Below are 27,833 nucleotides of genomic sequence, written 5' to 3' on the forward strand. Positions count from 1 at the left end.
AGTTACTGTAAAGAACTCAAAACAGTACATTACGCTTAAAGGAGCTCTCCGGAGTGTAGCCACACTGAACCAGCCTTGGGTTCTCAAAGACATTGCGTTATCAAATGCAATGAACGTTTCTAACATGGGAAAGGACACCAAAAGATTTCAATTTATTTTCTAAAAATGAAACAAAATTATTTTTATATTAGTCAAACATTTTCCAATAATCGTAAAATCTACAGTTAAAAAAAACTATTACGCATTAAAAAAAACAATCCTAACCATTATAATCAAGGCTCAAAAATTCCACAGCCAATAATTTTACATTCTACAACCGGCCTCTCATTGAATGTTTCTGTTGCTTCCAGTTTCTGGAGAACCTCTGAACCCTCAATTAATTGCCTGGAACAGAAAAATCTCAATAAATACTAGGAAGTCACATCAGTTATTTTCAATAACAATCACTGTCATAATGCTGTTCAAGTTTTTTTAGTTATATTTATTCAATAAAATTAACAACAGCAAAAACAAAACAAAACATATAGAAAAACATATAGCAGTCTTCATAATTTAAAATACCATATATGTGTGTGTGTGTGTGTGTAAACTTAAGAAAACACACACTGACTTTCTATATTACAGCTTCACGGTTTAGTCCTCTATAAAATAGCTAGACTGTCATCGCAGAAAGTTGTCCTTTCCCACCCTTGATTTAAGATTTTCCATTTTATTTACAGTTCGTAACCATAGCTCTTCTAGGTTCATTGTATCACTATTTTTCTGATATGTTGTTAACTTAATTAATACATATATTTCTTTTACTTTAGCCAACCATTCCTCTATCTTTGGAGTCGTTTTTTGTTTCCAGTGTCTGGCAAAAGTCATTCTAGCAGCAGTTATCATGTGTAACCCCATACATTGTTTATCTTTAGTTAGGTTAGGGACTAAATTTAACAAAAGTATCTCAGGTTTACATGGGATATCAATCTCCATTCCAACAGACAGACATTTCACTATTTCAGTCCAGAACGTTATAGCTCTCTCACACTTCCACCACATATGAATGAAGTCTGCTTGCTTTTTATCACAGAACCAGCAACTATCATTCATTGATTTGTAGATTTAACTTATTCTAATTGGAGTTAAATGCCACATATATACCACCTTAATTAGATTTTCTCTTTATTTGCAAGCTGAGAAATCCAGTCCCTTTCAAAAAATATATTCCCATTCTTCATCGCTCAATGGTTTATCTCAATAAATGTTCCATTTGTTCCTATAGCCTAATGTTGAATTTAAATTTTCTTTTACTAAAATTGCATATATTTTTGAAGTTGAAACTTTATCTTGAAGCATTAATTTCTCAAACTCAGATTTTTCTCTAATTTCAGTTAATTCTTTTTCTTTTAAATTATTCCAATACTTTTTCATTTGTAAATATTCTATAAAGGTAATATTAACTACTTTTTAATCCAAAAAATTTTCTAGAGGTTCTAAATTATTATTATTTTTAATCCAGTAATGATAATCATTCTGTTTATCTGTCTTTATTCTGCGAGGGAGTTGGAATTCTGAATTCTCGGCTAAGATGTTCCAAAGGATGGAAGACAGTGGGGAAATATCTGGGGCTAGTTTCTCTCTTAATACATCCCATTTTTTTAGAATGGTATTAATGCAGTTATTATCTTTATTATAAAAAAAATTCCTATCATTTTTTTTTACCCATGGCTATCTATTTAGTGAAAATTTAACAAAATCTTGTTCAATTTTAATCGTTTACTACCTTTTTCATCGTTTACTACCCATGATTTTAACCACTTTACCCTAGCAACCTGATAATATACTAGTAAATTTGGCATTCCTATCCCACCTTTGCCTTTAAGTTCATATAGATTGCTATTTCTGAATCTGTTTTTTTTAATTCTGCCAAATAAATCTATTACAGATCTTTTGCCATTCTTCAATCATTTTCTTTGGTATATCTACAAATAAGTTATTGAAAATAAAATTTATTTTTGGTAAGATTATCATTTTAATTAAATTGAAATGCTGTTCAAGTTTAAATGCTTTATTCTGTCGTTAAAGCAATACTGCCTCCCACATTTTAATTATAATACACGCAACACGTAGTAATTATACCTTGAATTTCTCCTCAATGGAGACCCAAAATGGCTTCCACTATCATTCTTCCATCCTCCCTATTTATCCTCACAATAACAGAGTGGCCCATGGTTACCCAGTGAGATTCCATGGCAAAGTGGGGATTTGAACTTGGGTCACCCAGATTCTAGACCAGGGGTGGGGAACCCCCAGCCCACGGGCCGGATACGGCCCACAAGATTATTTTGTCCAGCCCCTGGCCCACCTGCCAAGGCCTAAAGCTCCACGGAGCTAGCTGTCACTAGCCAGGCCCTCATCTCAGCACTTCGGGCTTCACCGGGAGGCTGGAGCGTATGCACACAAAGCTGAAGGTTGATTGGGTGATTGTGGGGGCGTTTCCCCCAAGTCTCCCTGCTTCCTGTTCCTTGCGAGAGAGAGAGAAAACATGTGCCTGGCCAGCTCTCTCGGCATCCCAACTTTGTTTCCTTGGCACCCCCCCCCTTCGCCCGTGCCACACCGGCTTTTTCCAGGCGAGTGAGTGGCTTGCCTCGAGTTCTTGGGGTGGCGAAGCCCCTGCCTCCATTCCCCCCCGCTGCCTGTGCACTTGCCCCGCCACGGCCTCCAGTTCTTGGAGCAGTCGAGCCCCCTGTCTCCATCCCCCCCGCCGCCTGTGCACTTGCCTCGCCGCGGCCTTGAGTTCTTGGGGCAGCTGAGGCCCCTGCCTCCATCCCCCCGCCACTTGCCGAGGGACCCCGCCCACCCCTCCCCGTGCTCTTCCTCAGCCTGTGCGCTTGCCGTGGTGCCACGGAGGGTACCCCCCCAGCCCACCCCGTGCTCCATTCCCCAGTCTGCGCGCTTGCCGCTCTGCCGCCCAAGGGTCCCCCCCAGCCCTCCCCATGCGCCGTTCCTCGGCCTGCGTGCTTGCCGCTCTGCCACCCGAGGGTCCCCCCCCAGCCGTCCCCGTATATATGCGTGTGTGCGCGAAATCCCCGGGCCGCTGGAGAGTCCGTGTGTGTGTGTGTGGGGGAAGCCTCCCTCCCTCTCTTTCCTTCCTTCCTTTTTTACTTTCTTTCCTTCTTTCCTTTCTTCCTTTCATTCCTTCTTTCCTTTTTTTCTTTCTTTCCATCTTCCCTTCCTTCCTTTCCTTTTTTTCTTTCTTTCCTTCTTTCCTTCTCTCCCTCCCTGCATAGCCTCTCCTAGGTTTGCAAACCTCCAGGTGGTGGCTGGAGACCTGGCAACCCTAGCCTCTTTCCCCCCCCCACACGTCGGGAGATCTATGCCGGTATGGCCCCCGAATAATGTTCTAAATGTGCAAATGGCCCTTGACAGGAAAAAGGTTCCTCACCCCTGTTCTAGACTGACACTGTCATGATGCTCAAATGTGTATTTGAGATCTAATACAGAGCTATTATACATACCCAAAAGCCACATATTTGTCATTCAAATACGGGGCTGGCTGTAGTGTGATGTAGAACTGGGATCCATTGCTGTGGCGTCCTTTGTTGGCCATTCCAAGAACCCCTCTTTTGTCATGTGGAACAGCAAAGGTTTCATCTAGGAAACATGCACATTTAGGTATAATGGCTGCCATTTTCCTTTCCCTGGTTCGTGTTTTTTTCTACATTGAATGTACAATTTCCTTTTTCATAGCCAAAGACAATATGTAATTTGTTCTAGTGTCCAACGTTAATATAAATTGTATGTTCAGAAAACGTACTGATATTTGTCCACATTCTCAAAGGCTGGAACTACACCCTAAGACTTGGGTCATGCTGGCCAAAGTGGCAACGTCATATCTGTCAGGGGACAGGGCAGATCCCAACTCCATCCATGCCCCCATGGTGGTGGGGAGGCAACAGTGATCCCTATTTGGGTGGCTACCACTGGGAACAGGCCCTTTAAAGGCTCTACAGGGTCTCAGGCAGAGGTCCTGTCACCTACTGCCTGGCCCTTCTAAATGGATATGCCAGGGATTGAACCTGGGACATTCTGTATGCCAAGCAGATGCTCTATCACTGAACCACAAGGAGCTCTCCAGGCTCCACCTAGAGGTTGGCAACTCTACTTATAACCTTTCCCCCTGCCTTGTAAATCAGCAGCTTAGTATTGTAATGGATACATTTACCTTATGTTTAGTGCTAATTACTGAATATATACTTTCTATTTGGTGCCAGTTACTAGATACAAACTCAGATCTAATAAGAGAACATATTCAGTTCAAGGGTATTAATACAAGAATAGGAGAGTGAAGAGCTGGAAAGTGTTTTAAAAGTGAATAGGAAATAACCTATTTTTTTCGTCTTTGGCTCCTATCTGGTAGAACTCTTGTCTAAGGAGACCCGCACTCTGTCGGATTTCTGTCAGTTTCGAAGGGCCCGTAAAACTGAGATATTCTGCCAGGCCTATGGTTCAGGATAGGGAGGACTTACATATTAGGGTTGCCAACCTCCAGGTACTTGCTGGAGATCTCCTGCTATTCCAGCTGATCTCCAGCCAATAGAAATCAGTTCACCTGGAGAAAATGGCCGCTTTGGCAATTGGACTCTATGGCATTGAAGTCCCTCCCCGCCTCCTGCCCTCCTCAGGTTCTGCCCCTAAAACCTCCCGCTGGTGGCGAAGAGGGACCTGGCAACCCTATTACGTATACAACAATCTTAACTGCTGGTCTGGATTATGAACCTCCCTCTTGCTCGGTTTCCTCCAGCTCCTCTTTCCAGCCCCCTCTTTTGTCTTTAACCAGGCTGTGTACGTTTATCTCCCCATAATGTTTAGAAGAATATTTAATCTTCACACTGTTTTAGTCTTGGAGAGTTGCTGTAATTTTAGCTGCCATGTTTTAGACTTACGGTGTTTTTTATGTAAGTATGCTTTACAATTATTATTTATGTTGTAAATTGTCCTGTAAACGTTTTTATCCTCATATTGTACACTGCCCTGAGCCCCACCTCGGTGGGGGGGGGGAAGGGGGATATAAAAATAAAAAATAAATAAAGTATGGACATTAAGGCCGAGGCAGAACTGTAGAGTATAAAGCTGATGTGAAAAGGAAGAGGGGGCATGACTGGAGAGAAAGCCATTTGGGTTTTTAGTGAGCTTTTTTTTTTTTTTTTTTTGTATTTCATCACCCTTTGCTATACCACAGAGTGGCACAAAAGTAAAGAAACTTTTCACAAATACAAAATAACACTGGAATGATTTATAGCTGAGAAAACATAGGTGACATCCACAGTTTTTACAGTAATTCTCAGTATGAGACACATGGGGTTACCAAAAAAAAAGACTGCTTCTCATTTTCATATTTTCATTCGAACAATACCCACATTCACCTATATGTTTTGCCTGTGCTGGGAGGTCATCCAGAGTTGGAAAGAGGAGGCTGTGCTGTGGAACCCAAATTTTCCCAGGTGCCATTGCTGGGAAAAACATGGGGGCTTCTTGATGGCTGCCCCTAGATTATGGAATTCACTCCCCTAGCAACTGTATGTGGCCCCCACTTGAGAAACCTGCCAGCATCAATTAAAACTTATTTAGAATACTGTGATCCCTGGATTTTAATTTTTTGGCCTATACTGATTTCATAGTTGTTTTACGTGTTTCATTGTATTAAATCAGCATGGGCATTCATGGTATTTTTTTTTAATGGAAAGGTATCCTAGAAGTTTTCTAAATAGGCAAATAAATAAATGTGCAGGCAATTTTTAAAATGAACATTGCCTAGAACTGAGCCAGGTGATGATAATGCTTCTAGTTAAGGAAGAGAAAATGGTCAAATCTCTTGTGGCAAGCAGGACAGAAAAATAAAACACCCCAAACAGGCAAGTTAAAAATGAGGGATGTGCAGAAATCATCTTGGTGGGAAAGGCTTGTTATGTGTGCTTTGTTCCTCAGAGGCAAGTAGGACTTGCAGGCCATTTATGCATGGCTGTTTCCTCATGGTAACCCCACCAACTACTTCGGGGCTTTGCCTTGGTTACGCATGCATTTTCCGACTGTCAGAGGCCGCCTTGCTCTCCCCAGAAAATGCAGGCAAAATGCACAGAAATGTGAGGGGAGAGCAAAGCGACTTCTGATAGTCGGGAAATGCAGGCATAATCAAGGCAAAGCCTCAAAGCAGCAGCAGGGGTTACCGTGAGGAGGAAACAGCCATGCATAAAAGGCCGCAGTTTGGAAGGCTACAGGTCCTTCCAAGTAATCATTGGATGGCACAACTAAGACATCATTCTTGTACATTTGTTATCAGTATCCTGACATCTTCCCTCAAGGACATGCTTATGTTTCAAGGATATTGCATTTCCTCAGCATTCAGACCACAAATCTGTGGTGAAAGGTGGGGAATGTCTGAATAAACAAATAAAGGCAGCTGGGGAAATTTCTGTCTTTCCCTAGCTTATGTGGTCTTGGCAAATTTGGAATACTGCCTGGAATGTGGTTGCATCAGTTTCGAAAACATTCTGTTATATAGTTCCTGTGACATCATGGTTGAAGAATGACACATAATACAATCCTAAACAGTTACACCCTTCTAAGTCAATTGAAGTCAATGGGTTTAGAGGGGTGTAACTCTTCTTAGGACTGTATTGTCAGTCCCTTCCCATGTTCGTGATAGGGCTGCAACCCTAAGCCCTGTCATTGGCCCTGACCTCAAGCTATGAGTCTTTTTATTTGGATTTAAAACTTCAGTCGGCCTTGCATCAGAAATGAAAGCTGACTAAGGGCTTCTCTAGATTTTGCCGTGAGACGTTTTACTTACAGGTCCCATCAGTGGTGCTGTTAGGTAATTTTAGACTATGGAATTCCTGGTCATCCCTTTAGAAGGCAATATGTACTGCTTTGCTCATTTCAAATGTGAAGCACAGAATGAACATTCAACAAGCTTGTCTCATAGTCCACCATCTCCACAGATTAGGGTTGCCAAGTGCCCGGTGATGGCGGGCAAAATCCTGCCAATCCACTGGGCTGCCTGCCAACCAGCTGAGGGTCGGCGGGCAAAAAAGATCCCCCAACAGGGGGAGGTACACACTGCATGCATGCGCGTCCCACATGCCACGCCTACGTCACTTCTGGGTTTACCTGGAAGCGATGCGGACGCAGTAGCAATCTCTGTGAAAACTCTAGAGAGTTTTGGTGGAGATTGCTAGAGCATCCGTGTCGCCTCTGGGTAAACCTGGACGTGATGTAGGCGTAGCATCCCGCACCTAAAACTACGCCCCTGAAAAGCTCCTGTTGGTGGAGCAAGGGGACCTGGCAACCCTCCCAAAGATAGACATAGGTTATGTATCCTATGAATATTTACTCAAAGTAAGTCCCATTGTATTCAAAAGGACATATTCCAAAGTAAGAGTGTGCATAAGATAAAAGCCATCGAGAAAGCCCAGCTTTCCCATAGAAAAATATATGGGAGATGAGACACCAGAGGGAAACAAAACACAAAAAGGCAGGAAGGCATTTTCTCCCTGTCCCCCACATGTCCATCCCCCTAGGGTGTGGCCAGTAGTAGAAACTGCCCTCTCCTCCCCTGACATGTCCACATTTAAACACCTATTTAAAATGACAAGAAAAAAAATACTGAGGCCACAAATGGATACCATCAGTATATATAATTCTCCACAGGGCCAAATCTGTGGCTACTTAAATTTGGAGACTGGAGCCATGAACAGAAAAGACAGACTTTTCTATAAATCTGAAAAATGCCTTAGGTTTGCAGACATCTAAAAACAAACAAACAAACAAATAAAATGCACTGAGGGGTTATCCCCCCAAAAATAATACAGGCAATGCCTATAGCTATAAGAAATGGATGCCTTCAGTAGATGTTGCTAGGCAATCCACACAGCATTTAAGCCTTGGCTTATGTTAGAGAAGCATAGGGGGAGGGGGCAGGGTTCTTTCCAGGGCTGTTTTGGCCTTTGATGGAAGACTCACTGGGGCCAGGCCTGGCAGCAACCACCAGGTGACTTGATATCACATGATTTACTCAGTCTCAGCTGCTGGCTGTTGTTCATCAGCAGCCACCCCATGAAAGCCAGTATGGTGTAGTGGTTAGAGTTGTCAAGAATAAACAAGCATGCTGTATTATTTTGACAGTACAGCTGAGAAGGAGCTGTCAGATCCACTTGATCTTGCTGATGCAAGTTGTAGTAATGAACTGCCCCAGCAGAGTGGACTGGAGAGAACTGGATGGAACCGGTGGTATGATGCAATACCTATAGGTGGCCAGGCAATTAACTATACCAGAGATATGTATATAAGGAGCGCAGCTTCTCGGGTTTAGTGTTGGACTGAATATACTGCTAAGCCGGAGGCTCTGCTGGAATTTTGTATATAGAGAATACTAACTGCACTGTGAATAAAGAAGCACTTTTGTATAAGCTGTCGTCTGGAGGAGTTTCTTGGGCATCTGATTAAATCCACTGAACTCGCATTAAGAGTTTCAGATTAGGACCTGGGAGACCCAAATTAAAATTACGACTCTGCCATGGAAACTCACTGGGTGATTTTGAGCCAATTACACATTATCAACCTAACTGCTCACAAAGTTGTCATGATGATAAAAGGGAGGAGAGGAGAATGATGTAAACTGCTTTAGGCCCTTACTGTGTAGAAAAGAAGGTATACATGAAATAAATATTGCTGAAGGTGGGGGTGGGAGATGAAAGGTGGGTTGGTTGGTAGGCAGGAAAAAGAGAAGGAAGTGGGGAAAAGTGAGGATATGGATTGCCATGAAGAGGGAATAGTGTAAGGGAGGGGATACAGATGCCCCTTGCAAACCCTTGCAGGTTCCCCACCATGCAATTGTGGTTGGCTTAGTGGCCAGCATTGTCCAACTGGGCCATAGATTTCCCAGGTAGAAGTTGCCAGAGGGAGGGAAGGAGGGAAAGCTGATGGGAGAAGATAAAGGTAGGTTGACTAGTGGGTGGGAAGGAGAAGAACAAGCAGGTAAAGGAGAAATACTATAGGGGCTTTCAACGAAGGGAAAGAAGAAAAAGTGGAGGAGGGGAAATTAGATGCCCATTGCAATTCCTTGTGCATCCCCACTTGTCAAGATACCAAATTCCCAACATGAACCCATCTGTGGATATTTAAATCCAGAGATTGGAGCCATAACATACAAGACAGAAGTATCCACAAACCTGAAAAAGCCCCAGGTTTGCAGTAAAACCTGAAATCTAAAACTAAATAAAAATAACACCCATCAGGGGTTAACCTCCCCAAAATAATAGAAGTACTGCATTTAGCTTTAAGAAATTAATGCCTTCTTAGTGGTTGTTGCTAGGCAACCACAATAGCACTGCTGGCCTTCAAGCCTTCTTTCTGTCAGTAAAGGCGAGGCCATTTCCAGGGTTGTTTTAGTCTTTAGTCTGATGGGGGACCCATCAGGCCCAGGCCTGGCACCAACCACTGACAACTTGATACCACATTACTTGCAAGACTCACCCAGAACTGGCTGCTTGCAGTGCTCAACAGCAGCTATCTCATGAAAGCCAGACTAGGATCTGGGAGATCCAGGTTTGAATCACCAAACTGCTATGGAAACTCACTGGGTGCTCTTGAGCTAGTCACACATTCTCAGTCTAATCTACCTTACAGGGTACATGGCGGATAAAATGTAGGAGAAAATGATGTAAGCTGCTTTGGGTCCCAACTGGGGAGAAAGGCAGAGTATAATGGAGGAAAAGCTGAAGACGGGGCTGATAAAGGTACATTGGCTGGTGGGTGTGAAGGCAAAAAGGAAGCAGGAAAAGTTATGGGGGGGGGTTGCCAGGGAAGGGAAAGAGGAAATAGTGGGGGAGGAGAAATGAGATGCCTCCCACAAGTCCTTGAGGGTTCCCTGCTTGTATTAGCAAGGGGCAGACATAATCTGAAATTTCGGGTATGCTGTGCAATGCATGTGCTGAAAGCTTTTAGAATAAAGTAGCAGCTGCATGGAAATCCTAGACTAGCAGAAAAGGGAACATTGTTGGTGGGGATAAAAGGGAATATTGTTGGTGGGGATACGTATTTGTTGCTGAAAGACGGACAGTTTTGTTTCAGAGCACTCTGGGGATGCTGAGCTACCCTTACTAAACACTTAGATCGTTACCCACAATTTGATGCTCATTTAAAAGACACCACCTATTTCAGTGTATCAGGGTGGTATGTATATGTGCTGAGTTGCCTGTTAGGTACTATTTCACCATGTTTTGAACTCTGCATTGTGAATCCTCTAAATTCACATGCTCAGTTTGCTAATCTGATTATGTGAATTAGACCTTTGTAGTGGGCATGGCAGACTGCAGACTGGGAGTTAAGGGTCTGAAGTGTGATTTGGCAAGCTTATCTAACTGCTTCCAAATGGCTCTGGTTAAAAACTAGAAGGAGTCAACCTTTGGCCAGCAACAGAGACTGCTCCAGAAATATAAAGCAACCCACGATTGCTGTTGTTGAACAGTTGTTCAGACAGAAATGCAAACAAGAACTCAAAAGTAGAGTGATGAAATACGTGGAGCAGTTGTCCAGGACTGATAAAATAGCTGCCTCGCCTTTACCAAGGAGCAACTGCTGTCCATAACTGCTGCTGTTAAGCACTGGGTTGGTGTGCATGAAGATATCCTGCTTGGTCAAGTTTTGTGCTTTTATAAAATATACCACCACCAAGGGCAGTTGAGTGACTTTGCAGATGCCAATGAAATGTGATACCAGCCTGGCTGGAGGAGTCCTGTAGTTCAGCATACATCGACTACAAGAAAATGCTCCAACCCTAACCAAATCCAGACTACATTTCAAAACACCATGCTTGTGGAAGAGAAAGCAAGGGAGCACCCATGCTAGTTAGCCATTCTGACTAACATTAACATTTGCATTAAAACCTAATTACACCAAGGGCCGCTTTAAGCCTCATGCAAAAACACCCCAAATCCTCAGTCACTGACACTGATGAGTTTCTAGAAGACAGCTAACGGCTTCCCCGTAGTTAGTTTCCACCATGTACTTGACCTTGGGCTGTTGAATCAAATGCCATTTCTATTACAGTAGTACTTTTTGTATTCCGATAGTATCCTCACCTGTATTAATAATGGCTTCTAGCTTACTGTCACCAGGAAATTGTAATACCCTCTTACCTTCAAAGACAGGTCCATATATAGACTCGCCGCCATCCCCTTTCCCTTCTTTTATGTCTGTATATTAATTGGGGGGAAAATTAAGGTTATAAATCTGTCTCTTTTGTATTGGAAAAAGGAACACAGAAACTTTCAGCCCATTCCTGAGAACTGGGCCAAAACGCTTTAGGAGGAGGCGTCACCTCGCCGCCAGCGTAAGTACGTGTAATCGCGCGATTACACGTTCTTATCCTGGTGGCGAGGCCAGTCCCAGCAGCGGCCAAGCACCGCAGGACCGTGCCTCCCCCTCCCCTGGCGCGGCCTCTCCGTGGCGCCAGCAACACCGTGGAGAGGCCACGCCGGTGCAGGGGGGCATTCCGGGGGGTGGGCCAAGGGGAGGCGCTGCCGGTTAGGCGGCTCCTTATCCCCTTTTGGCCACTTCCGCCGGTGCCGGGAATGGTGGTGCTGCACCTGCTTTTTAGCAGGCGCAGCCTAGCTATTCCCTATGGGGTGAAAGGCCCCGGTTAAACAAAAAAAAGCTGCGAAACGGCTTTTTTTTGTTTAACGGCGTACGGGGAGCGGCTTAGAAAGAGGCGCCGCTGCTCCTCTTCCCTGCCATCCCCATACGCCTCAGCTCAGGAATGGGCTGTTAAAATGATATCCTGTAATATTCACTAAGAAGAGTAGCAATTAGGCTTCAAAGCTTTTAGCAGAAATCTGTACTTTGTAATTAGGGTTGCCAACCTCCAGATACTGAACACAAACTGATGAAGTGAGATTTAAACAACCAAATCTTAATTACCAAGTGCAATGTGTGGAACTATACAACATACATATACAACATAATAAATACAAACTACCTAACTAGATATCTAACAACCAGTCTTATATCTACCAATGATACAAATATAAAAAACATGCGAAAAGTTAAACAACAACTGGCAACAAAAAGTTCCTATATCCTTATATAACAGTTCTGTGATACTTATCAGTATTCCTCAAAACAGTCCATTTACTGGCGAAAGATGCCTTGTATTATACAGCCGGTAGGCGTTAGGACCGAAATGGAATTCCTTATGTCAGTTTAGGAGAAGGAATGATTGCCTTAGTGACTTGGTGAAAATGCAAGGGTGACTTAGTGAAAACGCAAGGGCTGAAGAAGCCATGACCTGGTGAAAAAGCTGACCAATTCTGGAAGACATGTTTCCCAATTGAGGTTTTTCACCTTCAATGGGATTGTACTAAACCCACACTTTCGTCAGTTGTTTAAATCTCACTTCGTGAGTTTGTGTTCAGTTGTCGCTTAGACTTGAGCATGGGTGCTGCTTTCTTGCTTATTTTTACCTACATGCCGCAAGGCTGGTGGAGATTCTTAACACAACCTCCAGGTACTAGCTGGAGATCTCCTGCTATTACAACTGATCTCCAGCCAATAGAGATCAGTTCACCTGGAGAAAATGGCTGCTTTCACAATTGGACTCTATGGCACTGAAGTCCCTCCTCTCCCCAGACTCTGACTTCTAATACATTACTTTGTGTTGGTTTTGAATTTTACATTAATTTGTACCATTTATTGATGCTGTTGGATTTTTAGTTAGTCTGGATTATTATTTTTTGCTGTCAAGTCACAGCCGATTTGTGGCAACCCCATAGGGCTTTCAAGGCAAAAGACATTCAGAGGTGGTTTGCCATTGCCTGCCTCTGGGTAGCAACCTTGTGTTTTCTTGGCGGTCTCCCATCCAAATACTAGCCAGGGCTGACCATGCTTGGCTTCTGAGATCTGATGAAATCAGGCTAGCCTATTAGTGCCAGGGCAGTTAGTCTGTAAACTGCCTTAAAAACTGTAGTTGGAAGGTGAGGTATACATAAATAAACAATAATATAATCACCAAATCTTATTTTTTTCTGATGGATGAACAGCTATACATACTGAGCCAATAAGTTACCTTTTTTTTCTGAACAGCTTCTAAAACCCACCTCCTCCTTGTATCCATCCATTTTTGACAAGTCGATGAAAGATAGAACCACTGTAGGTGAGTGCCTGCCCAGTTATAGACATCCCTTTCTCCCCTGTGCACAAACATGTGAAGTTCTTGCATGTCTTGGGGCATATATCAGAATAGAGCTGCAAAATGAACAGAGAAGACTACCCGTTTCTAAAAACTGAAGTCCTAGAGGCAGTTCCATTTTAATATCTTCTCTAAGTTGTACTATTCTAGCCTTATGACATTAAATATGCCACTTTTTGTTCATTCTTTCATTCTCATAGTAAAACTTGCCTTACTAAATTGTAATCTGATTTCAGCATTAATGCTAACTTATTTGTAATCATTAATTTATCTTATTTACTTTGCCAGTATTGATTTATGTCTAACCTTTTTCAATTCTATTTTTACATATTTTACCACACCTGTGACTAATACATTTTCCAATTTTTTTGGAACTCTTTGCTGAGTCTTTTATTCACTTGGTTTGTCATCTTGGCCATCACTGCATACTCTGCTAATTTATCTTTCCAATCTTCTACATCCGGACAGCCTTTTGACTTTCACTTTGTGGCGAGCACCACTCTTGCAGCCATAGTCATATATCTAAACATCTCTTCCGAATACTTCACAATTGCAGATGGTACAATTCCTAACAGCATGGTATTAGGATCCATTGCAAATTTAGCTTTTAAGATTTTTTGAATTTAATATGGACTTCACTCCAAAAACTTTTAATCTTCTTGCATGACCACCAGGTATGAAAGAAAGTCCCGTCCAACTCCTTGCATTTGCAGCACCGTCCACTCACATCCTTATTTATTTTCTGGATGTCTTTTTGGCATAATGTACCAACAACAAAAAAACATTTTGTACCAGTTTTCTCTTAAAGGTTGACGTGCTGTAAATTTAATCGCTTTGGTCCATAACTGCTCCCACTGTTGCATCGTGATCTCCTCTCCAAAGTTCTGCATCCCTTTCACCATGCATGGTTTGACATGCTCAGACTCAGTGTCATATTTAAGTGGTTATAAATCCTGCCCAGGAGATTATCTTTGTTTTTCATAATCATGCTTTCAAATTCTGTCATATCTCTCCATTTGCCCGTTGCCAGGCAGTCTTTTCTTAATCTTGAGACCAGTTGGCAGTATGCAAGCCATTTTATGTTTTTATTCTCTTTAATTGTCTGCCACATTTTAATTTCTCCATGTGTATTGGTCATATCCTGATGGGTTATACAGTCATTAAGTTTTCTTTCTGTACTGTCATAATATGCTTCTGTTGGAGACATTAATGGTGACAGTTGGGATAAGCCTCTTTTTATTTGACGCCCATAACCTCAATAGGCTGTCACTGATTACATGTTCTGTATCCTGCTGTGCCAAGGCTCTCAGTATTTTTGTCATCCATAGATGATTGTGTAATCCTTCTTTCATATCCGCTTTCTCCAGCTTTATTAAGCTTGCTTCTGGGTTTTTGATCCAATCTGATATCCACACCAGTCTGGCCGTTTGATAATACAGTTTCAACTTCGGTAGAGCCAGACCACCTCTCCCTTTTTCGTCCTGCAGTATTTTAAACCTGATTCTCCGTTTCTTGCCATTCCACACAAATTTGTTTAGTAGTTGTTGCCAATGATTCAAAGTCTTTTATTCCAGGTGAATTGGCAGCATTTGGAATAAAAAATTAAGTTTTGGTAAAACATTCATTTTAATTTTTGAGATTCTTCCCAGCCATGAAATTTTTAATTTTGACCATCTCACCAAATCCTTTTTGATTTCCCCCCATGTTATTTTATAATTGTTTTTAAACAAAGTCTTATTTTGTTGTGATATTTTTATTCCCAAATATTTTATTATTTCATCTATCACCTTGCATCCTGTGATGAGTCCTATTGCATCTTCTTCTTGTCTCAAATGGTGCTTTAAAATTATTTTCGTCTTGAGTTTATTAATTTTATAGCCTGAATATTGGCCTTTTTTTTTTATTTGTTCCTTTAGATATCCCATTGATTCCTGAGGATTAAGAATGGCCAGCACTACATCATCTGCTTAACATTTCAATTTGAATTATTCTCCTTCCACCTGCAGGCCTTTAATGCTGGGGTCTCTCCTTATTCTGTTTGCAAGCACTTCCAGTACTATATTAAACAGCAGTGGTGAAAATGGACAACCTTATCTTGTGCCTTTGTTGATTTGTAGCCCTTCTGTCAGTTTCCCATTAATCAAAATCCTTGTGTTTTGTATAGATACTCTGAATCCACTTAAAAAATCTCTCACCACATAACTCTGTTTTCTGCCTCAATCCAACAGTATTTATTCCCAACCATCATTACCTAGGGCCAATCAAAGCCAGGGAAGCCCTTTTCCCAGAGCCTTCTCACTACTGGAATTTCCTGCCTAAGAGGATTCACGTGCTATCCATCCTATTGGCTTTTAAGAGGCTGGTCAAGGTTACAAAAGGTTTCGTTGAATTAGATTTTAAACGGAAGAATCTGATGTTTTAATCCTAGCTGAATTTATTTTTGACATACAAGTATTTGATTCTTATATTTATTTTGTTTTGATATAATGTAGTGCTTTACCAATTTTTATTCTTTGTGTTATCTAATTTTAGACCAAATGCCACTGTGAACCATGCTGAAGTTTAGGTTCAGGTCACACAAGAGGAAGGAAGGATCCTGTTTGACCGTCTAAAAAGTAACACCAAGGATTTTTTAATTATATATATTTATTAAAATTTACAGTACAACATTAAAAAAACAACCTTCTTAACAAACGAACATCGACCAGTACTTATAAAACCTATAAAATGTATAACTTTCTAAGTAATCACTCTCTTTATGAGCCACCACCAACAGAATCTAAACTTTTAAGCATGGTCTCCATCCTGGATATAGTGGGATCCCATATTCTATCCAATTCCTTTATGTTTTTGTTATTTTGATAGTAAGTTAATTTAATCAACACATAGATCTCTCTTACTTTGTCAAACCAACTAAAAAAATAAAAATAAAAAGTAACACCAAGGATTGTGGAACCTACAAAAGGCACAAGGGATGGGGCTGCAGTGAGGAGAAGAATCAGGGAAGATTGCCTTCCTTGTGCCGGTAGAAAAACTGGTAAGGAGTGTTTTGAAATCTGGTGTTATAAATCGTATAGTGCAGCTTGTGCCTTTTAGCAGCTTCTATAAACAGCATCTTTCGCCCCTACCCACAAACACATTCTGGTTGCTGCTTGCTGTTACTAAGCAATAAATATATCTCTTCTTCTTCAGCTGCTATACAGCAGTGCTAGATTGCAACTCTGGCATTAAGTGATGTTGCTGCAAGCTGCCCTTCCTATGCCCTGACCTCCCAACACTTCCTTGTCTTGCACCATTTCAGTCTTTGGGGGAACAAACATTCGATCTTCTTTCTGAAGGCCAAAAATTCAACCTTCTACTAGTTTTACTTAGCAGTATTTTTCCTTATTCAAATGTCCCTGCAATTTGCTCAGGGTGCAAAGAAGCCTTGACTTCTGTCAGAGCTTACAACATCTCTTTCCCCTCAACACTACCTTTTTATTATTATTATGTTTAATCCAGTCTGATGAAGAGTTCTTGAGAACTCAAAATGTTGTACATGGTTTTGTGTTGATTGCAAGGTTCCTAATGAAAGGTATTGTATGGCTTTTCTTTTTGGATTTTGATTTAGGCCAGCGGGCCTTCCTGAAACCATGAATCCCACACAAATCAATCCTGCATTCAGAATGAAAAAGCTGAAGCATTAAATGTGCTATTTGAAATTACATTTAAAACATGGGCATATTTGTTTAATCTGAATTATTTACATTTCCTTAATAGAAAACCCAAGTCTTGTTAAATGCTGAGTACTGGGCCCAGTGCAACGATTTGATTTCCTCCCTTCAAACTTACCTCAAACAGCAATTGTCCAATAAGCACCTCCTGAATAGCTACATTCAAGCACACGAACACATGCTGCCAAGATAAAGAAAGAAAACCCAGTTCTCAGATACAAAATATCCCCTTCTGATTCTTACAGCGCATTTCTGAGCTTTCGGCGTGTGGGGACGGCGGGGAGGAGGCGCTGCTGTGGCGCCTCCTAAGAAGTTCCCTGCACACTGAAAGTACAAAAAAAGCCTTTAACCGGCTTTTTCGTGTAAAATGGGGCAAAAAGCCTCATCGAGAATAGCGAGGCTGCGCCTGCAAAAAAGCAGGTGCAGCAATACCATTCTTGGCACTGGTGTCTGGGACTGAAAGGGGACAGGAGGCTGCCTAATGGCAGCTCCTCCCCCTGGAATGCCCTGGGAACGCTCCCGGGACGCCAGAACACCCCTCAGAATGCCGGTGCGGGCCTTTACACCGGTGGGACACCAGCGGAAGGCCCTACCGGCAATCTGGGGTGGCACTGCCGGAGACCAGCGTCCGGGCCTCCATGCTGGTGCTGGGGCCACTAACGCCTGGGTGCATAAGTAGCCCGGGTACCGGCGTGGAGGGCCCCAGTGCTGGCACAGCACCTTCCTGCCCTCCTAAGGGCTTTTGCCCTTAAAGATCAGGAATGCTCTGTGAGTCATACTTCTAAAGGTAAAGGGTTGAATGCTGGAAAATAAGGAACCAGGGAAATTGTTCTAGATTTCTCTGAAGGTATGGTTTTTCAGTTTCCTGCTTTCCACAAACCCTTTACTCATCAACTAGTCTGCTAAGAAGGATACTGGTATTCTATTTATTTTATTGTTCTGTTCCCCCTCCAAGAAGTTCTGGGTGGTATACATGGCTCCCCTTCCCATTTTGTACTCACAACAGCCTTGCAACCTAATGGGGTAGATTAGACTGAAAGAGAATAATTGGCCAACTATCACCCAGTGAGCTTCATGGCTGAGTGTGAAGTTGAACATGGGTCTCCTCAGTGTGAATCATGTGCATGCTGATCTCCTTGGTTGCTGGTCTTACCTTAATCCTATATGATCTAATGATGATAATAATAATAATAACGAACTATATTTATAGTCTACCTTTCTCACTGAGACTCAAAGGAGATTACACAGTGTAAATTGATAATCGTCCATACAAAGAGACATCTAATAAGCACAGTGTAGGCCAATGCAATCGATATGAGGTGACATCGAATCAGCATTGTACTAGGACTAAGATCAGTGAAATCAGAATGATTATAGGATATTAGGCATGATTCAGAGTGCGGGTATAATTAAGAAAAAAATCAGGAAAGCACTCGGGTTCATGTGCACCTTCCTCATGTGCTGATGCCCTTCTCCAGTTCCAGTTTTATTCTTATTGTACTTTGCTGTAACGTCCAAAATGGATTTGCAAATGAAGTGAGAGATTGGAGGTTAACACTATCTAACCGTTGCTAAATGATTTGGACCTCATAGCAAACTGGCTACAGCCGCAAAAATTAAGAGGATCAGTTTGCAGGACGGGAGGCACAGAGGCATAGATCATGGCATAAACCTCCAAACTCTGGTTTGGATCATCATCTGAACTGTGCATATAAGTAAATAAATAAACAGGAGAAATGCCAATCTGTACTCAAATCTAGTGATTAGTGCAACTCCAAGCTTAATAATATTTTTAGTCAGTCAGGCCTAGAGTTGCCAGCCTCCAGGTTGTGGCTGAAGATCTCCCGCTGTTACAACTGATCTCCAGGCAACAGAGATCAGTTTGCCTGGAGAAAATGGCTGCTTTGGAAGGTGGATTCTATGGCATTCGCCACCCCTAAAAATCTCCAGATATTTCCCAACCTGCAGCAGGCAACCCTAGTCGGGCCCCAGTTCATCACAAACAAGTTTCCTGTTGAAATCTGTGACCTTACCTTTTTGCCTCTCATGTATTTTGTGAAGAAATCATCTGTAATAGCTTGGTAAAGGGCTATAGGTTTAAAATCTTTATAATCCCAAACATCATAAGCCCATTTCAGCAGCATTTTTTCATCTCCAACAAGCTGGCCGTCAACAAAACACATCACGATGGAGGGATATTCCCATACTTCTCCTCTCAACTCCTGTGTTTAGAAGGCGAAATAACAGGGTTTCTGGATTAGTTGCGTGTTTAGCGTAAAAGCCCCCAGTGAACTAAACATGCAGAAATGTTGAATGGTGAGTGGGCAAATTACCAACATACGGAAGAATGGATCCCAAAATGTCAGATGAGTTTTCCATGAGAGGTGCAGACACTTGCGAGCTGTCCTGGACCTCTGTGTGTTTTGATGGGTCACAAGCAGTGTCTATCTATTGACACCTATGGACACCTATGGACCTATGGTGCTCCTGATTAGTCTTCCGCTTCATAGTTTTTGTATTAGAATAGGAAATACCATCTAATTCAGGCACAGCTCATAATTTTGTCACAACAACCGAACAATCTGGTCGGATGTTACAAGGGAAAATGTCCTCTTCAAATTTGCCCCTTGTTGGCGTCCCAACCTACAAGCAAAACCCCTTCTGCTGTTCTGAGAATGAGGTATCTACCAGGCGCCCGGCATTATCGTTTTGGGCAGCACACTTGCAGCCTAGCAACAGAAGGCCAACAACATGATCAGCCCTTCACCTGTAGTCGAAAGCGGCAATGTCCAGTCACCTGCCTCAGCACCCTGCCACCTCATTCTGCTGCCGGGCAGCAGAATGAGGTGGCAGGGTGCTGAGGCAGGTGACTGGACATTGCCGCTTTCGACTACAGGTGAAGGGCTGAGCATGCCAAACCTTTCCAAGTAACATGGTTTAATAATTCCCTGTAAATAGAAAACTAGCACAGTATGCAAAGGGATAAAATAGGACCATTCTCCCTGATTTGCTGAATTGTAATTGTCAGGGGATTTGTACATGAGGGACAATTAAGCATGTTACCCCCCTAAGGTTGCCAACCTCCAGGTGGTGGCTGGAGATCTCCTGGGATTACACCTGATCTCCAGGCAACAGAGATCAGTTAACCTGGAGAAAACGGCCTCTTTGGAAGGTGGACTCTATAGCATTCTACCCCATTGAAGTCCCTCCCCTCCCCAAACCCCGCCTTCCTCAGGCTTGTCCTCCAAAATCTCCAGGTATTTTCCAACCCAGAGCTGGCAACCCTATACCACCCCTTCCCTGCAGCCAGCATTACAGAATGCGTACAGCCCATTCTAACTCCTCAGAATTCTACTACATTCTGTTGCTGCTGCATGTGTAGATGAGGTCTGAAAAACAAAGGCATGCCATTAAAATTAAAAAAATTAAAAATTAAGCACAAGCAATTTAGAGTTATTTAGGCATTTAAAATTACTTGTGTACCTACCGTAAGCATTTCTTCATTTTTCTATATTGCAAGATCAAGACTTATTTCCTGAAAAAATTGGATGAGCAGAGTTTGGAGAATAATGCAACATTCAGTTACAGTAAGAGTGGCGATAAGAACAAAATCACACTAATCTGAGCCACCTCGAACCAAGAGAAAAGGTAGAATATAATTTTTTTAATAAATAAATTCTACTTTGGAAGTGCTGAAGTAAAACCCACCTTTTTTTTCTCTTGTAGATACTCAGCCCATGCAAATTCCAGCAAAGGAAACAATTTAGGCTCTGCGATCTTGGTTGGAAAATTCTTCCTCAGAGCCTAGATAGTCAAGATAAAAAATACCACCCAATGATGCTTTATAATGATGTTCTTTACCACATATTATTGGTGTCGATGTAAGTGGTCCAATTAGAATTATGTATCTCTTACTTGGGGGCTGAATCATATAACCATATTTCCCTGGGTTTGTAGTGAAGTGGTTGTGAGAGACAGCGTGGTGTAGTGGTTAAGAGCGGTGGTTTGGAGCAGTGGACTCTAATCTGGAGAACAGGATTTGATTCCCCACTCCGCCACATGAGCGGCGGACTCTAATCGGGTGAACCGGTTTAGTTTCCCCACCCCTACACATGAAGCCAGCTGGGTGATCTTGGGATAGTCACAGCTCTCTTAGAGCCCTCTCAGCCCCACCTACCTCACAGGGTGTCTGTTGTGGGGGGGGGGGGAAGGAGATTATAAACCGGTTTGATTCTTCCTTAAGTGGTAGAGAAAGTCAGCATATAAAAACCAACTCTTCTCTTTCTCCTCCTTCATGACCTCACACCCTGCAATTCTACTGCCATTTATTGTGCAACAGTAAAACGGATGAAAGCAAGCTGAATAACAGGATGGTTGTGGCTAAATGTATGAGCTGAGAGCAGTGGTGGGCCTACATTTTTGGGGCCCTGAAGCCTGAACTGTTATGGGGGCCCCTTCGCTACCAGCAACAATAGGGCAACATCCAACAAGGCCCTGGCCCCAGCCTGATGGAATGTTCTTCCAAGTAACATTAGGGCCCTATGGGACCTTCAGAAATTCTGCAGGGCCTGTAAAACAGAGCTTTCCCACCAGGCCTACAACTGAGGGCAACCACAGGTTGTCATCATTACTGGCCTCCCTCTCCTCTCCCTTGGGGCTTCTGACATGAGGATTTGGCTGCTTGGCTGGGCCTCCAATGGCCCTGTAATTATATGAGTACCATCTTGTTAACTGTATTGAATGGTTTTTATTAATTTTATTGATTACTTATGAATTTTAGATATATATGATTTTATTATGATTGTTGTTACCTGTTGTCAGGTAAGAGAGAGGAATGGGGATCTTCGGTAGCTGCCACCACTCTGGTGTGGGCCTAACTTAGGAGGGTCCAGAGCACCCTCCCTGCCCCTGGCTGCTTCTTCTCCCAACAGGGTGTACTTTCTAGGTGACCAAATGAGGCGTGAGGGCCCAGGCAGAGTAACAAACAGTTTATTTAAAAGGTCTAATAGTGATGATAACTCAAGCCACAATAGGATGACAAAACCAGTAAAGGCAGGCAATCAAATAAAAACCCTAACACACCTATCTTTACTGTCCCTAGCCGTCTCCTGGCACTAGGCCTCAGGCTAACTCACCCCTTCCTGGATGAGGGATCCCTCTGTCTGCAGCAGCCTGTCCCCAGCCCTGCTCCCTAGGAGTGAACCCCCTCCCTTTTCAGGCAAGGCATTTTATTCCGTGGGGTTCATAGGGTAAATCTTTCCTTTTGAGAGTTTTCCGTCCCCCACCACTTCTGTAGCGCAATCGGTATTCCGATGGGGGGGCAACTCATCGCATTCACGAACATCAAACACATCAGCAAAGTTGGGGTGGCCTACCGGGTGGTAGCTCCACCGCCGCAGCCGCCGACGCCTTGGGGAGAACCCAGTCCTGCTTATGCCGGTCACATTGAGCTTGCGAGAACATTAATCTGCGTTCTTTCCAGTCAATAATGGGACTGTGACCTAGCAGCCAGTTCATGCCCAACACAACGGGGGCTTGTATGGGAGCTATGGTGAAATGGATTTGTTCCCAATGTTCTCCCACTCCCAAGGCAACCCTCGCAGTCCTATGAGTGACAGGACCCCCCTTGAAATCGCTTCCATCCATCTGGGAGAATTTAACAGGCTCAGGCAGCTCGACCCGTTTCACTTTTAACGCCTGGGCAGTCTCTTCGTTTATTAAAGTCCGAGCACAGCCCGAATCCACCAGCGCAGTCACCCGCAGAGCTGGTCCCCCTTTGGGCAACATGAGGGTCACCTCAACATACACATTGTCCTCTTGATCGCTTACCATCGTTGGAGCCCCCTGCTCACGGTCCGGTACAGTCTGCCGAGGAGCTCCCTTTACAGCAGACAGACGGCGTTTTTTGCTGGCAGTCCTCCCTCCTCCCCATCGCTCGAGGAGAAGGAATCTGAATTTGTAATCCGTGACTCCGCTGAGTCAGAAGGCAGGTTTGTAATCCGCGGCCCCGATGGGCCGGTTGCTTTCGGCTGGTCCCGGTCGAGATGAGCTTGCATGGCCGAGGGTGTACCCTGCCTTCCCAGTAGGCCGCTACGGCGACGGGACGGGGCTTCGGTGCGTGCTCTCTCGGAGTCTCCTACCGCTGGCTGAAAAGGTCCCGGTCTCTCGGATCGGGACGGACAACGGGCGGCGAAATGCCCCTAACCTCCGCAAATGAGACAAGCCCCAGACTCGAAGCGTTTGCAGCGTTCAGCCACAGACTGCCCCCCTCCCTGGCCGGGACGGAAGTCCTTAGCAGAACCTGGCTTGTCCCCACGGGGTTTGGTGTCCCGCGCTGTACGTTGTTTGGAGATCTGCAGAAGCTGTCTGCGGTTCTCAATGTCGGCTGCGTGCTGCACCCACCCCTCCACATCCGGAGGGTTCCCTTGCATGAAGGCCCAGTGCTGTAACTCAGGATTAAGGCCCTCACGGAAATATTGTACTCGGGTAGCCTCACTCCAGTCCAGAATCTTACTGGAGAGCGATTGGAACTCACTTGCATACTGCGCCACTGACTTAGTCTCTTGGCGCAGCTGCAACAGGGCAGTCTTAGCCCGCTCCCCCCGGTGCGGGTCCTCGAACCGGTTCCGGAGAGCAATCATGAAGTTGTCAAGACTTCGCAACACTCGGGAGTGGAGTTCATATTGCTGCACCATCCACGCCGCGGCCTCCCCTTGCAGCAGCGAAGCAACATACTGAACCCGGCTTTCATCGGAGGGGAAGGTCTTCCCCTGCACCCGCATAAAAACGTCCACTTGGACCAAGAAAAAAGACAGCAGGTCACTCGACCCATCTAACGTTATTTTCAAGTCCCGTCCATGGGGCGGAACTGGAGCAGGGCGATCCCCAGGGGGCGGCGCAGGTACAACCGGCTGTCCAGCCCCCATGGGCTGCTGCGGCTGTGGCGGCCTCCGCCGCAAGTCTTTCAGTTCCCGTGCCATGTCTTGCATCACAGCGTACATAGCATCCATACGATCAGACATCTCCTGTCTCTCAAACTGCATATGCCAATGCTCCTCTTCCCACTTGTGCCGTAAGAGGGTCTCTTGTCTGGCCACATCACTTTCCAACTCCTCCACCCCGGAGGGCGCCAGCTTCCGCCGTACGGTAACCCTCGACGGGGCCCAGGAGGGAGGAGAGTCCAGCCAGGCGCTGATCTGGGACACCTTCTGCCTAGTCCCTGTGCCTGCCCCGGCCGGTTTCTCTTCCTCCGGCTTCCCTTCTGCCGGCTTCTCCTTCCCAACGTCAGGATCGGGCACACCCAGAGTCGCTTTGTCTCTATCGGCTGGGTCATCCCCGTCCCCCGCCATAGCCACCCTAACGAAAGGATGGGAGCGAGAGCGGAGCAGATGATTAGCAGCTTAATGTCAGGTTCTCCAGCCAACCTGGGCAATTCCCAAAAAGCCACTCACTCAGACAGCCAAGTCAGAAGCAGGTAAACTTTATTGAAGAAGCATCAGGTACAGCTAAGGTAACTTGCAGGTTTCAAAGCTGCTAATGAGCGAGCCAGACTACAGAGCATAGCTTAAACGTGGTAGCAAGATTACATCACAGGTGCACTTTCTAACAAGCCTGGGAAAGGGATTGATAACAATGTCTGGGGGGGGGGGAAGAGGGAGGATGAAGGGAGAGCGGGAAGACATAGCTTGTTAGCCACTCAAGGCTACAGCAACAGGTGGAGGGAAACCGAGAGTGAGAACAGTACAGCAAATATGTAAACATCCGCAACCGGGCCTGTGCTCATGTCAAGAGCCTAACCGCTTGTATGGGTCGGCTCCAGCATGGCAGAACAGAGCAACACAAGGCACTAGCTAAGGAACGACTGACACCTCTGACAGCCACTTCCTCTCCCACTCTCAGTCTCTATCTGCAGTATGGAGATAATACTACTTATCTACTTTACAAGCTTGATATCCGGATTACACAACCAAATCACAGGATGCATGGGGAAATTGACACATTTTCTTTCCTGTGCTTTGCCAATATGCCTTGCATCCCTTGATGGCTGTAGTGATCAATGTAATATGCTCTACATTGGGTTGCCCCTGAAGACAACTCAGCACCTTTCTCCAGTGCAAAATATGGCTGCAAGTTTGCTTACAGAGCCAAGCCACATTACATCTGTGTTAAACTAGCTGAACTGGCTTCCTGTTTGCTTAAAGGTTCAATTCAAAGTGCTAGCTTTTACCTTTAAAGCCCTTCATGGCCTAGGGTTCACATAACTGAAGGGCCACCTCTTCTGGTATGAATCCTCGCACTTACTCAAGCACCCAGCATTCTCTTCAGACCGTGCCATCTTCTTGGATGGCGAATGTTTCCTATGTGAAGAATACGATTGCCAACCTCCAGGTAATTCAATACAAATTACAAATTTGTTCAGAATTGGATCAGGGGGAGGAATACAGATCCATGGTATTCATTGCGTTTCACCTAAGTCTTAATCAGCCTCAATTAGTTTCTCAAGTTGTTTAGTTTACATCAGTCAATTTTCAAAAGTACATGCTCAGAAGAGCTAAGTTGGTTTTCTAAGGCTTGGTTCTCAACAATTTGGATTCAGTTGTGGTCCCCACCGGACATTTGGCATTACCCTTTTAAGGGAATTTCAAGAAACAGATGAAGCCAGACACTTTATTTTGAGTCTACGGACACTATTAGTATCAGTAAGCTGAATAGCTTGATGGATGTATCTGGTGGTGACTATTTGTTATAAATATTGTATATAGTACACTTTTGTTGTTCAGCACCATTGTTTATGTGTATAGTCCTTGTCTGTGGATTGTTGCTTTGAATACACTTGATACGGTTTGATTAGTATTGAGCCTATTGTTGTAATTTGTATTGAACTATCTCAGCACAACTAGGAGTAATTTTGTTTTTGGTGGAACCTCCAGGTAATAGCTGGAGATCTCCTGCTATTACAACTGATCTCCAGCTGATAGAGATCAGTTCGGCTGGAGAAAATGGTCACTTTGGCAGTTGGACTCTATGGCATTGAAGTCCCTCCCCTCCCCAAATCCTGCCCTCCTCAGGCTCCGCCCCAAAAACCTGCCAGTGGCAAAGAGAGACCTGGCAGCCCTAGTGAAGAATCAGGCCTTTGCGTCCATTGCACCAGTTCTATAGAATGGCTTACCAGAAGCCGTACACCAAGCCTCCAGTGGCTTTTAGAGACTGCCATTTTGTTTTTGGGGGATGGATTACCAATTTTTTCGATGAGGGTTCCCATCCTCCAGGTAATAGCAGATCATCTCCTGCTATTACAACTGACCTCCAGCCAATAGAGATCAGTTCCGCTTTGGCAATTGGACTCTATGGCATCGAAGTCCTTCCACTCCCCAAACCCTGCCCTCCTCAGGCTCCACCCCAAAAATCTCCCGCCAGTGGCGAAGAGGGACCTGGTAACCCTATTTTCAACTGATTATTGGCGGACTTACATTTAGATGAGTAATCTTTCCTTTTTACTGTTTTGTGTAAATATTTTTAAATGTTGTTGCTATATAAACTGTCCTGAGCTTTTCTGAAAGTCAGGAGATATATTTTGTTTCCAATAAAATCAATAAATAATCCCATTAGTCTTCATTGACCTGGCCTTTTTAATCCCTCACCTTTCAGTTCCCTTAGTTTAGCTCTATAGGAAGGTACATTATACTGACTCAGAACGTAGGTCTAGTTGACACAGTATTGTCCATTCTGACTGGAAACAGCTTTAATTGGAGTATCTTGGAAGTTTAGGGTGTCCATTGTGTTTAATAATTAAATCTAGTCTGTACATAATGGAATGCTCCAATGTTTAGACATCCAGATTTTACGAGTTCTACTATATTCTAAGGTAAGAGCCCCGTGGCGCAGAGTGGTAAGCTGCAGTACTGCAGTCCAAGCTCTGCTCACGAGTACCCAGCTTGCTGGGGGTAAAGGGAAGATGACTGGGGAAGGCACCGGCAAACCACCCCGTAAACAAAGTCTGCCTTGGAAACGTGGGAATGTGACGTCACCCCATGGGTTAGGAATGACCCGGTGGTTGCACAGGGGACCTTTGCCTTTATACTATATTCTAAAATGCTAAGAGGCTGGCTCAGACCAGGAATGGCCAGATTTGCCTTGAGGGGGAAGATGTGTGGAAGAGTTTGAGTCTGATATGTGACAAGGTGCACAAAAAAGCTGCTGCTTCTCAGAGGTGATATTCAGAACATGGTGGCTAAAAAAATCACGCTGACATTAATTACTGCTAGGAAGTCACGGTTGAATAGATAGATTTGTCATTTGTCATGATGTTTCATCCCTTTCTCCAACAATGGGGGCATATCCACAGGGAAATTTGCTCAAAAATTTCAAGCTAAATTAATAACATTTAAGAGCTTTACTGAAATGGATTTTTTTTTTTGCTCCGGCTTTAATTAAATGACAATATTTTCCCCTCTGACAGATGGGCATGCCACCCACTTTCAAACATAGGCTGACACATGCTATACTTTCTAAACCAGGTTAGATGCTAACACTTCACATATAGATTTGCTTCACAAAAGACTGGATGAAAGATATTTTTTTTAAAGGTACTTTATAATTACACACTGTAGATTATAAACCAATGTTTTGCTCTTGAATAAACCATGTTTATCATTTGCCCTAACCACAATCATGGTCTCGAAGGCTCGGCTTTGAACCTAACTTTAAGCATTTATTTGTGATGTAACCGCTCACTACATATGCTATCCAGCTAACAAGAACAGAGCACTAGGAAAGGAAAAGAGGGCTGAGTTTACCTCTGCTGCACACACTGCCATGTGAAAGGAGGGCTCTGTGAGAAGCCCGGCAACCACTATCTCTTGCAGGCCCACTGTGGTCCCTTTAGTCCCCAT

At 43.9% G+C, this 27,833-nt stretch overlaps 1 protein-coding gene across 1 annotated transcript; it reads right to left on the minus strand.

Moving 5' to 3' along the window:
• Positions 1-272: 272 nt before the first annotated feature.
• On the minus strand, positions 273-27,833 carry PPIL6 (peptidylprolyl isomerase like 6). Its single transcript, XM_056856207.1, has 8 exons — positions 27,738-27,833; positions 20,650-20,745; positions 18,975-19,163; positions 17,060-17,122; positions 13,137-13,284; positions 11,181-11,237; positions 3,501-3,636; positions 273-384 (listed from the first exon to the last, which is right to left on the minus strand). The coding sequence occupies exons 1-8, from the start codon at positions 27,831-27,833 to the stop codon at positions 273-275; spliced, it is 897 nt and encodes a 298-aa protein (XP_056712185.1).

This window comes from Euleptes europaea, chromosome 10 (assembly GCF_029931775.1).
Source record: "Euleptes europaea isolate rEulEur1 chromosome 10, rEulEur1.hap1, whole genome shotgun sequence".
NCBI classification, from domain to species: Eukaryota; Metazoa; Chordata; class Lepidosauria; order Squamata; family Sphaerodactylidae; genus Euleptes; species Euleptes europaea.

Excerpts from the sequence above, each read along its gene's own strand:
- PPIL6 (XM_056856207.1), bottom strand. The coding sequence starts at position 27,833 with ATGGGGACTAAAGGGACCACAGTGGGCCTGCAAGAGATAGTGGTTGCC. Across the intron at positions 13,285-17,059 it reads TTGGACAATTGCTGTTTGAG|CTCTATTCTGATATATGCCC; the intron begins GTAAGTTTGAAG and ends TTCATTTTGCAG. Across the intron at positions 385-3,500 it reads GACAAATATGTGGCTTTTGG|GCAATTAATTGAGGGTTCAG; the intron begins GTATGTATAATA and ends TTTCTGTTCCAG.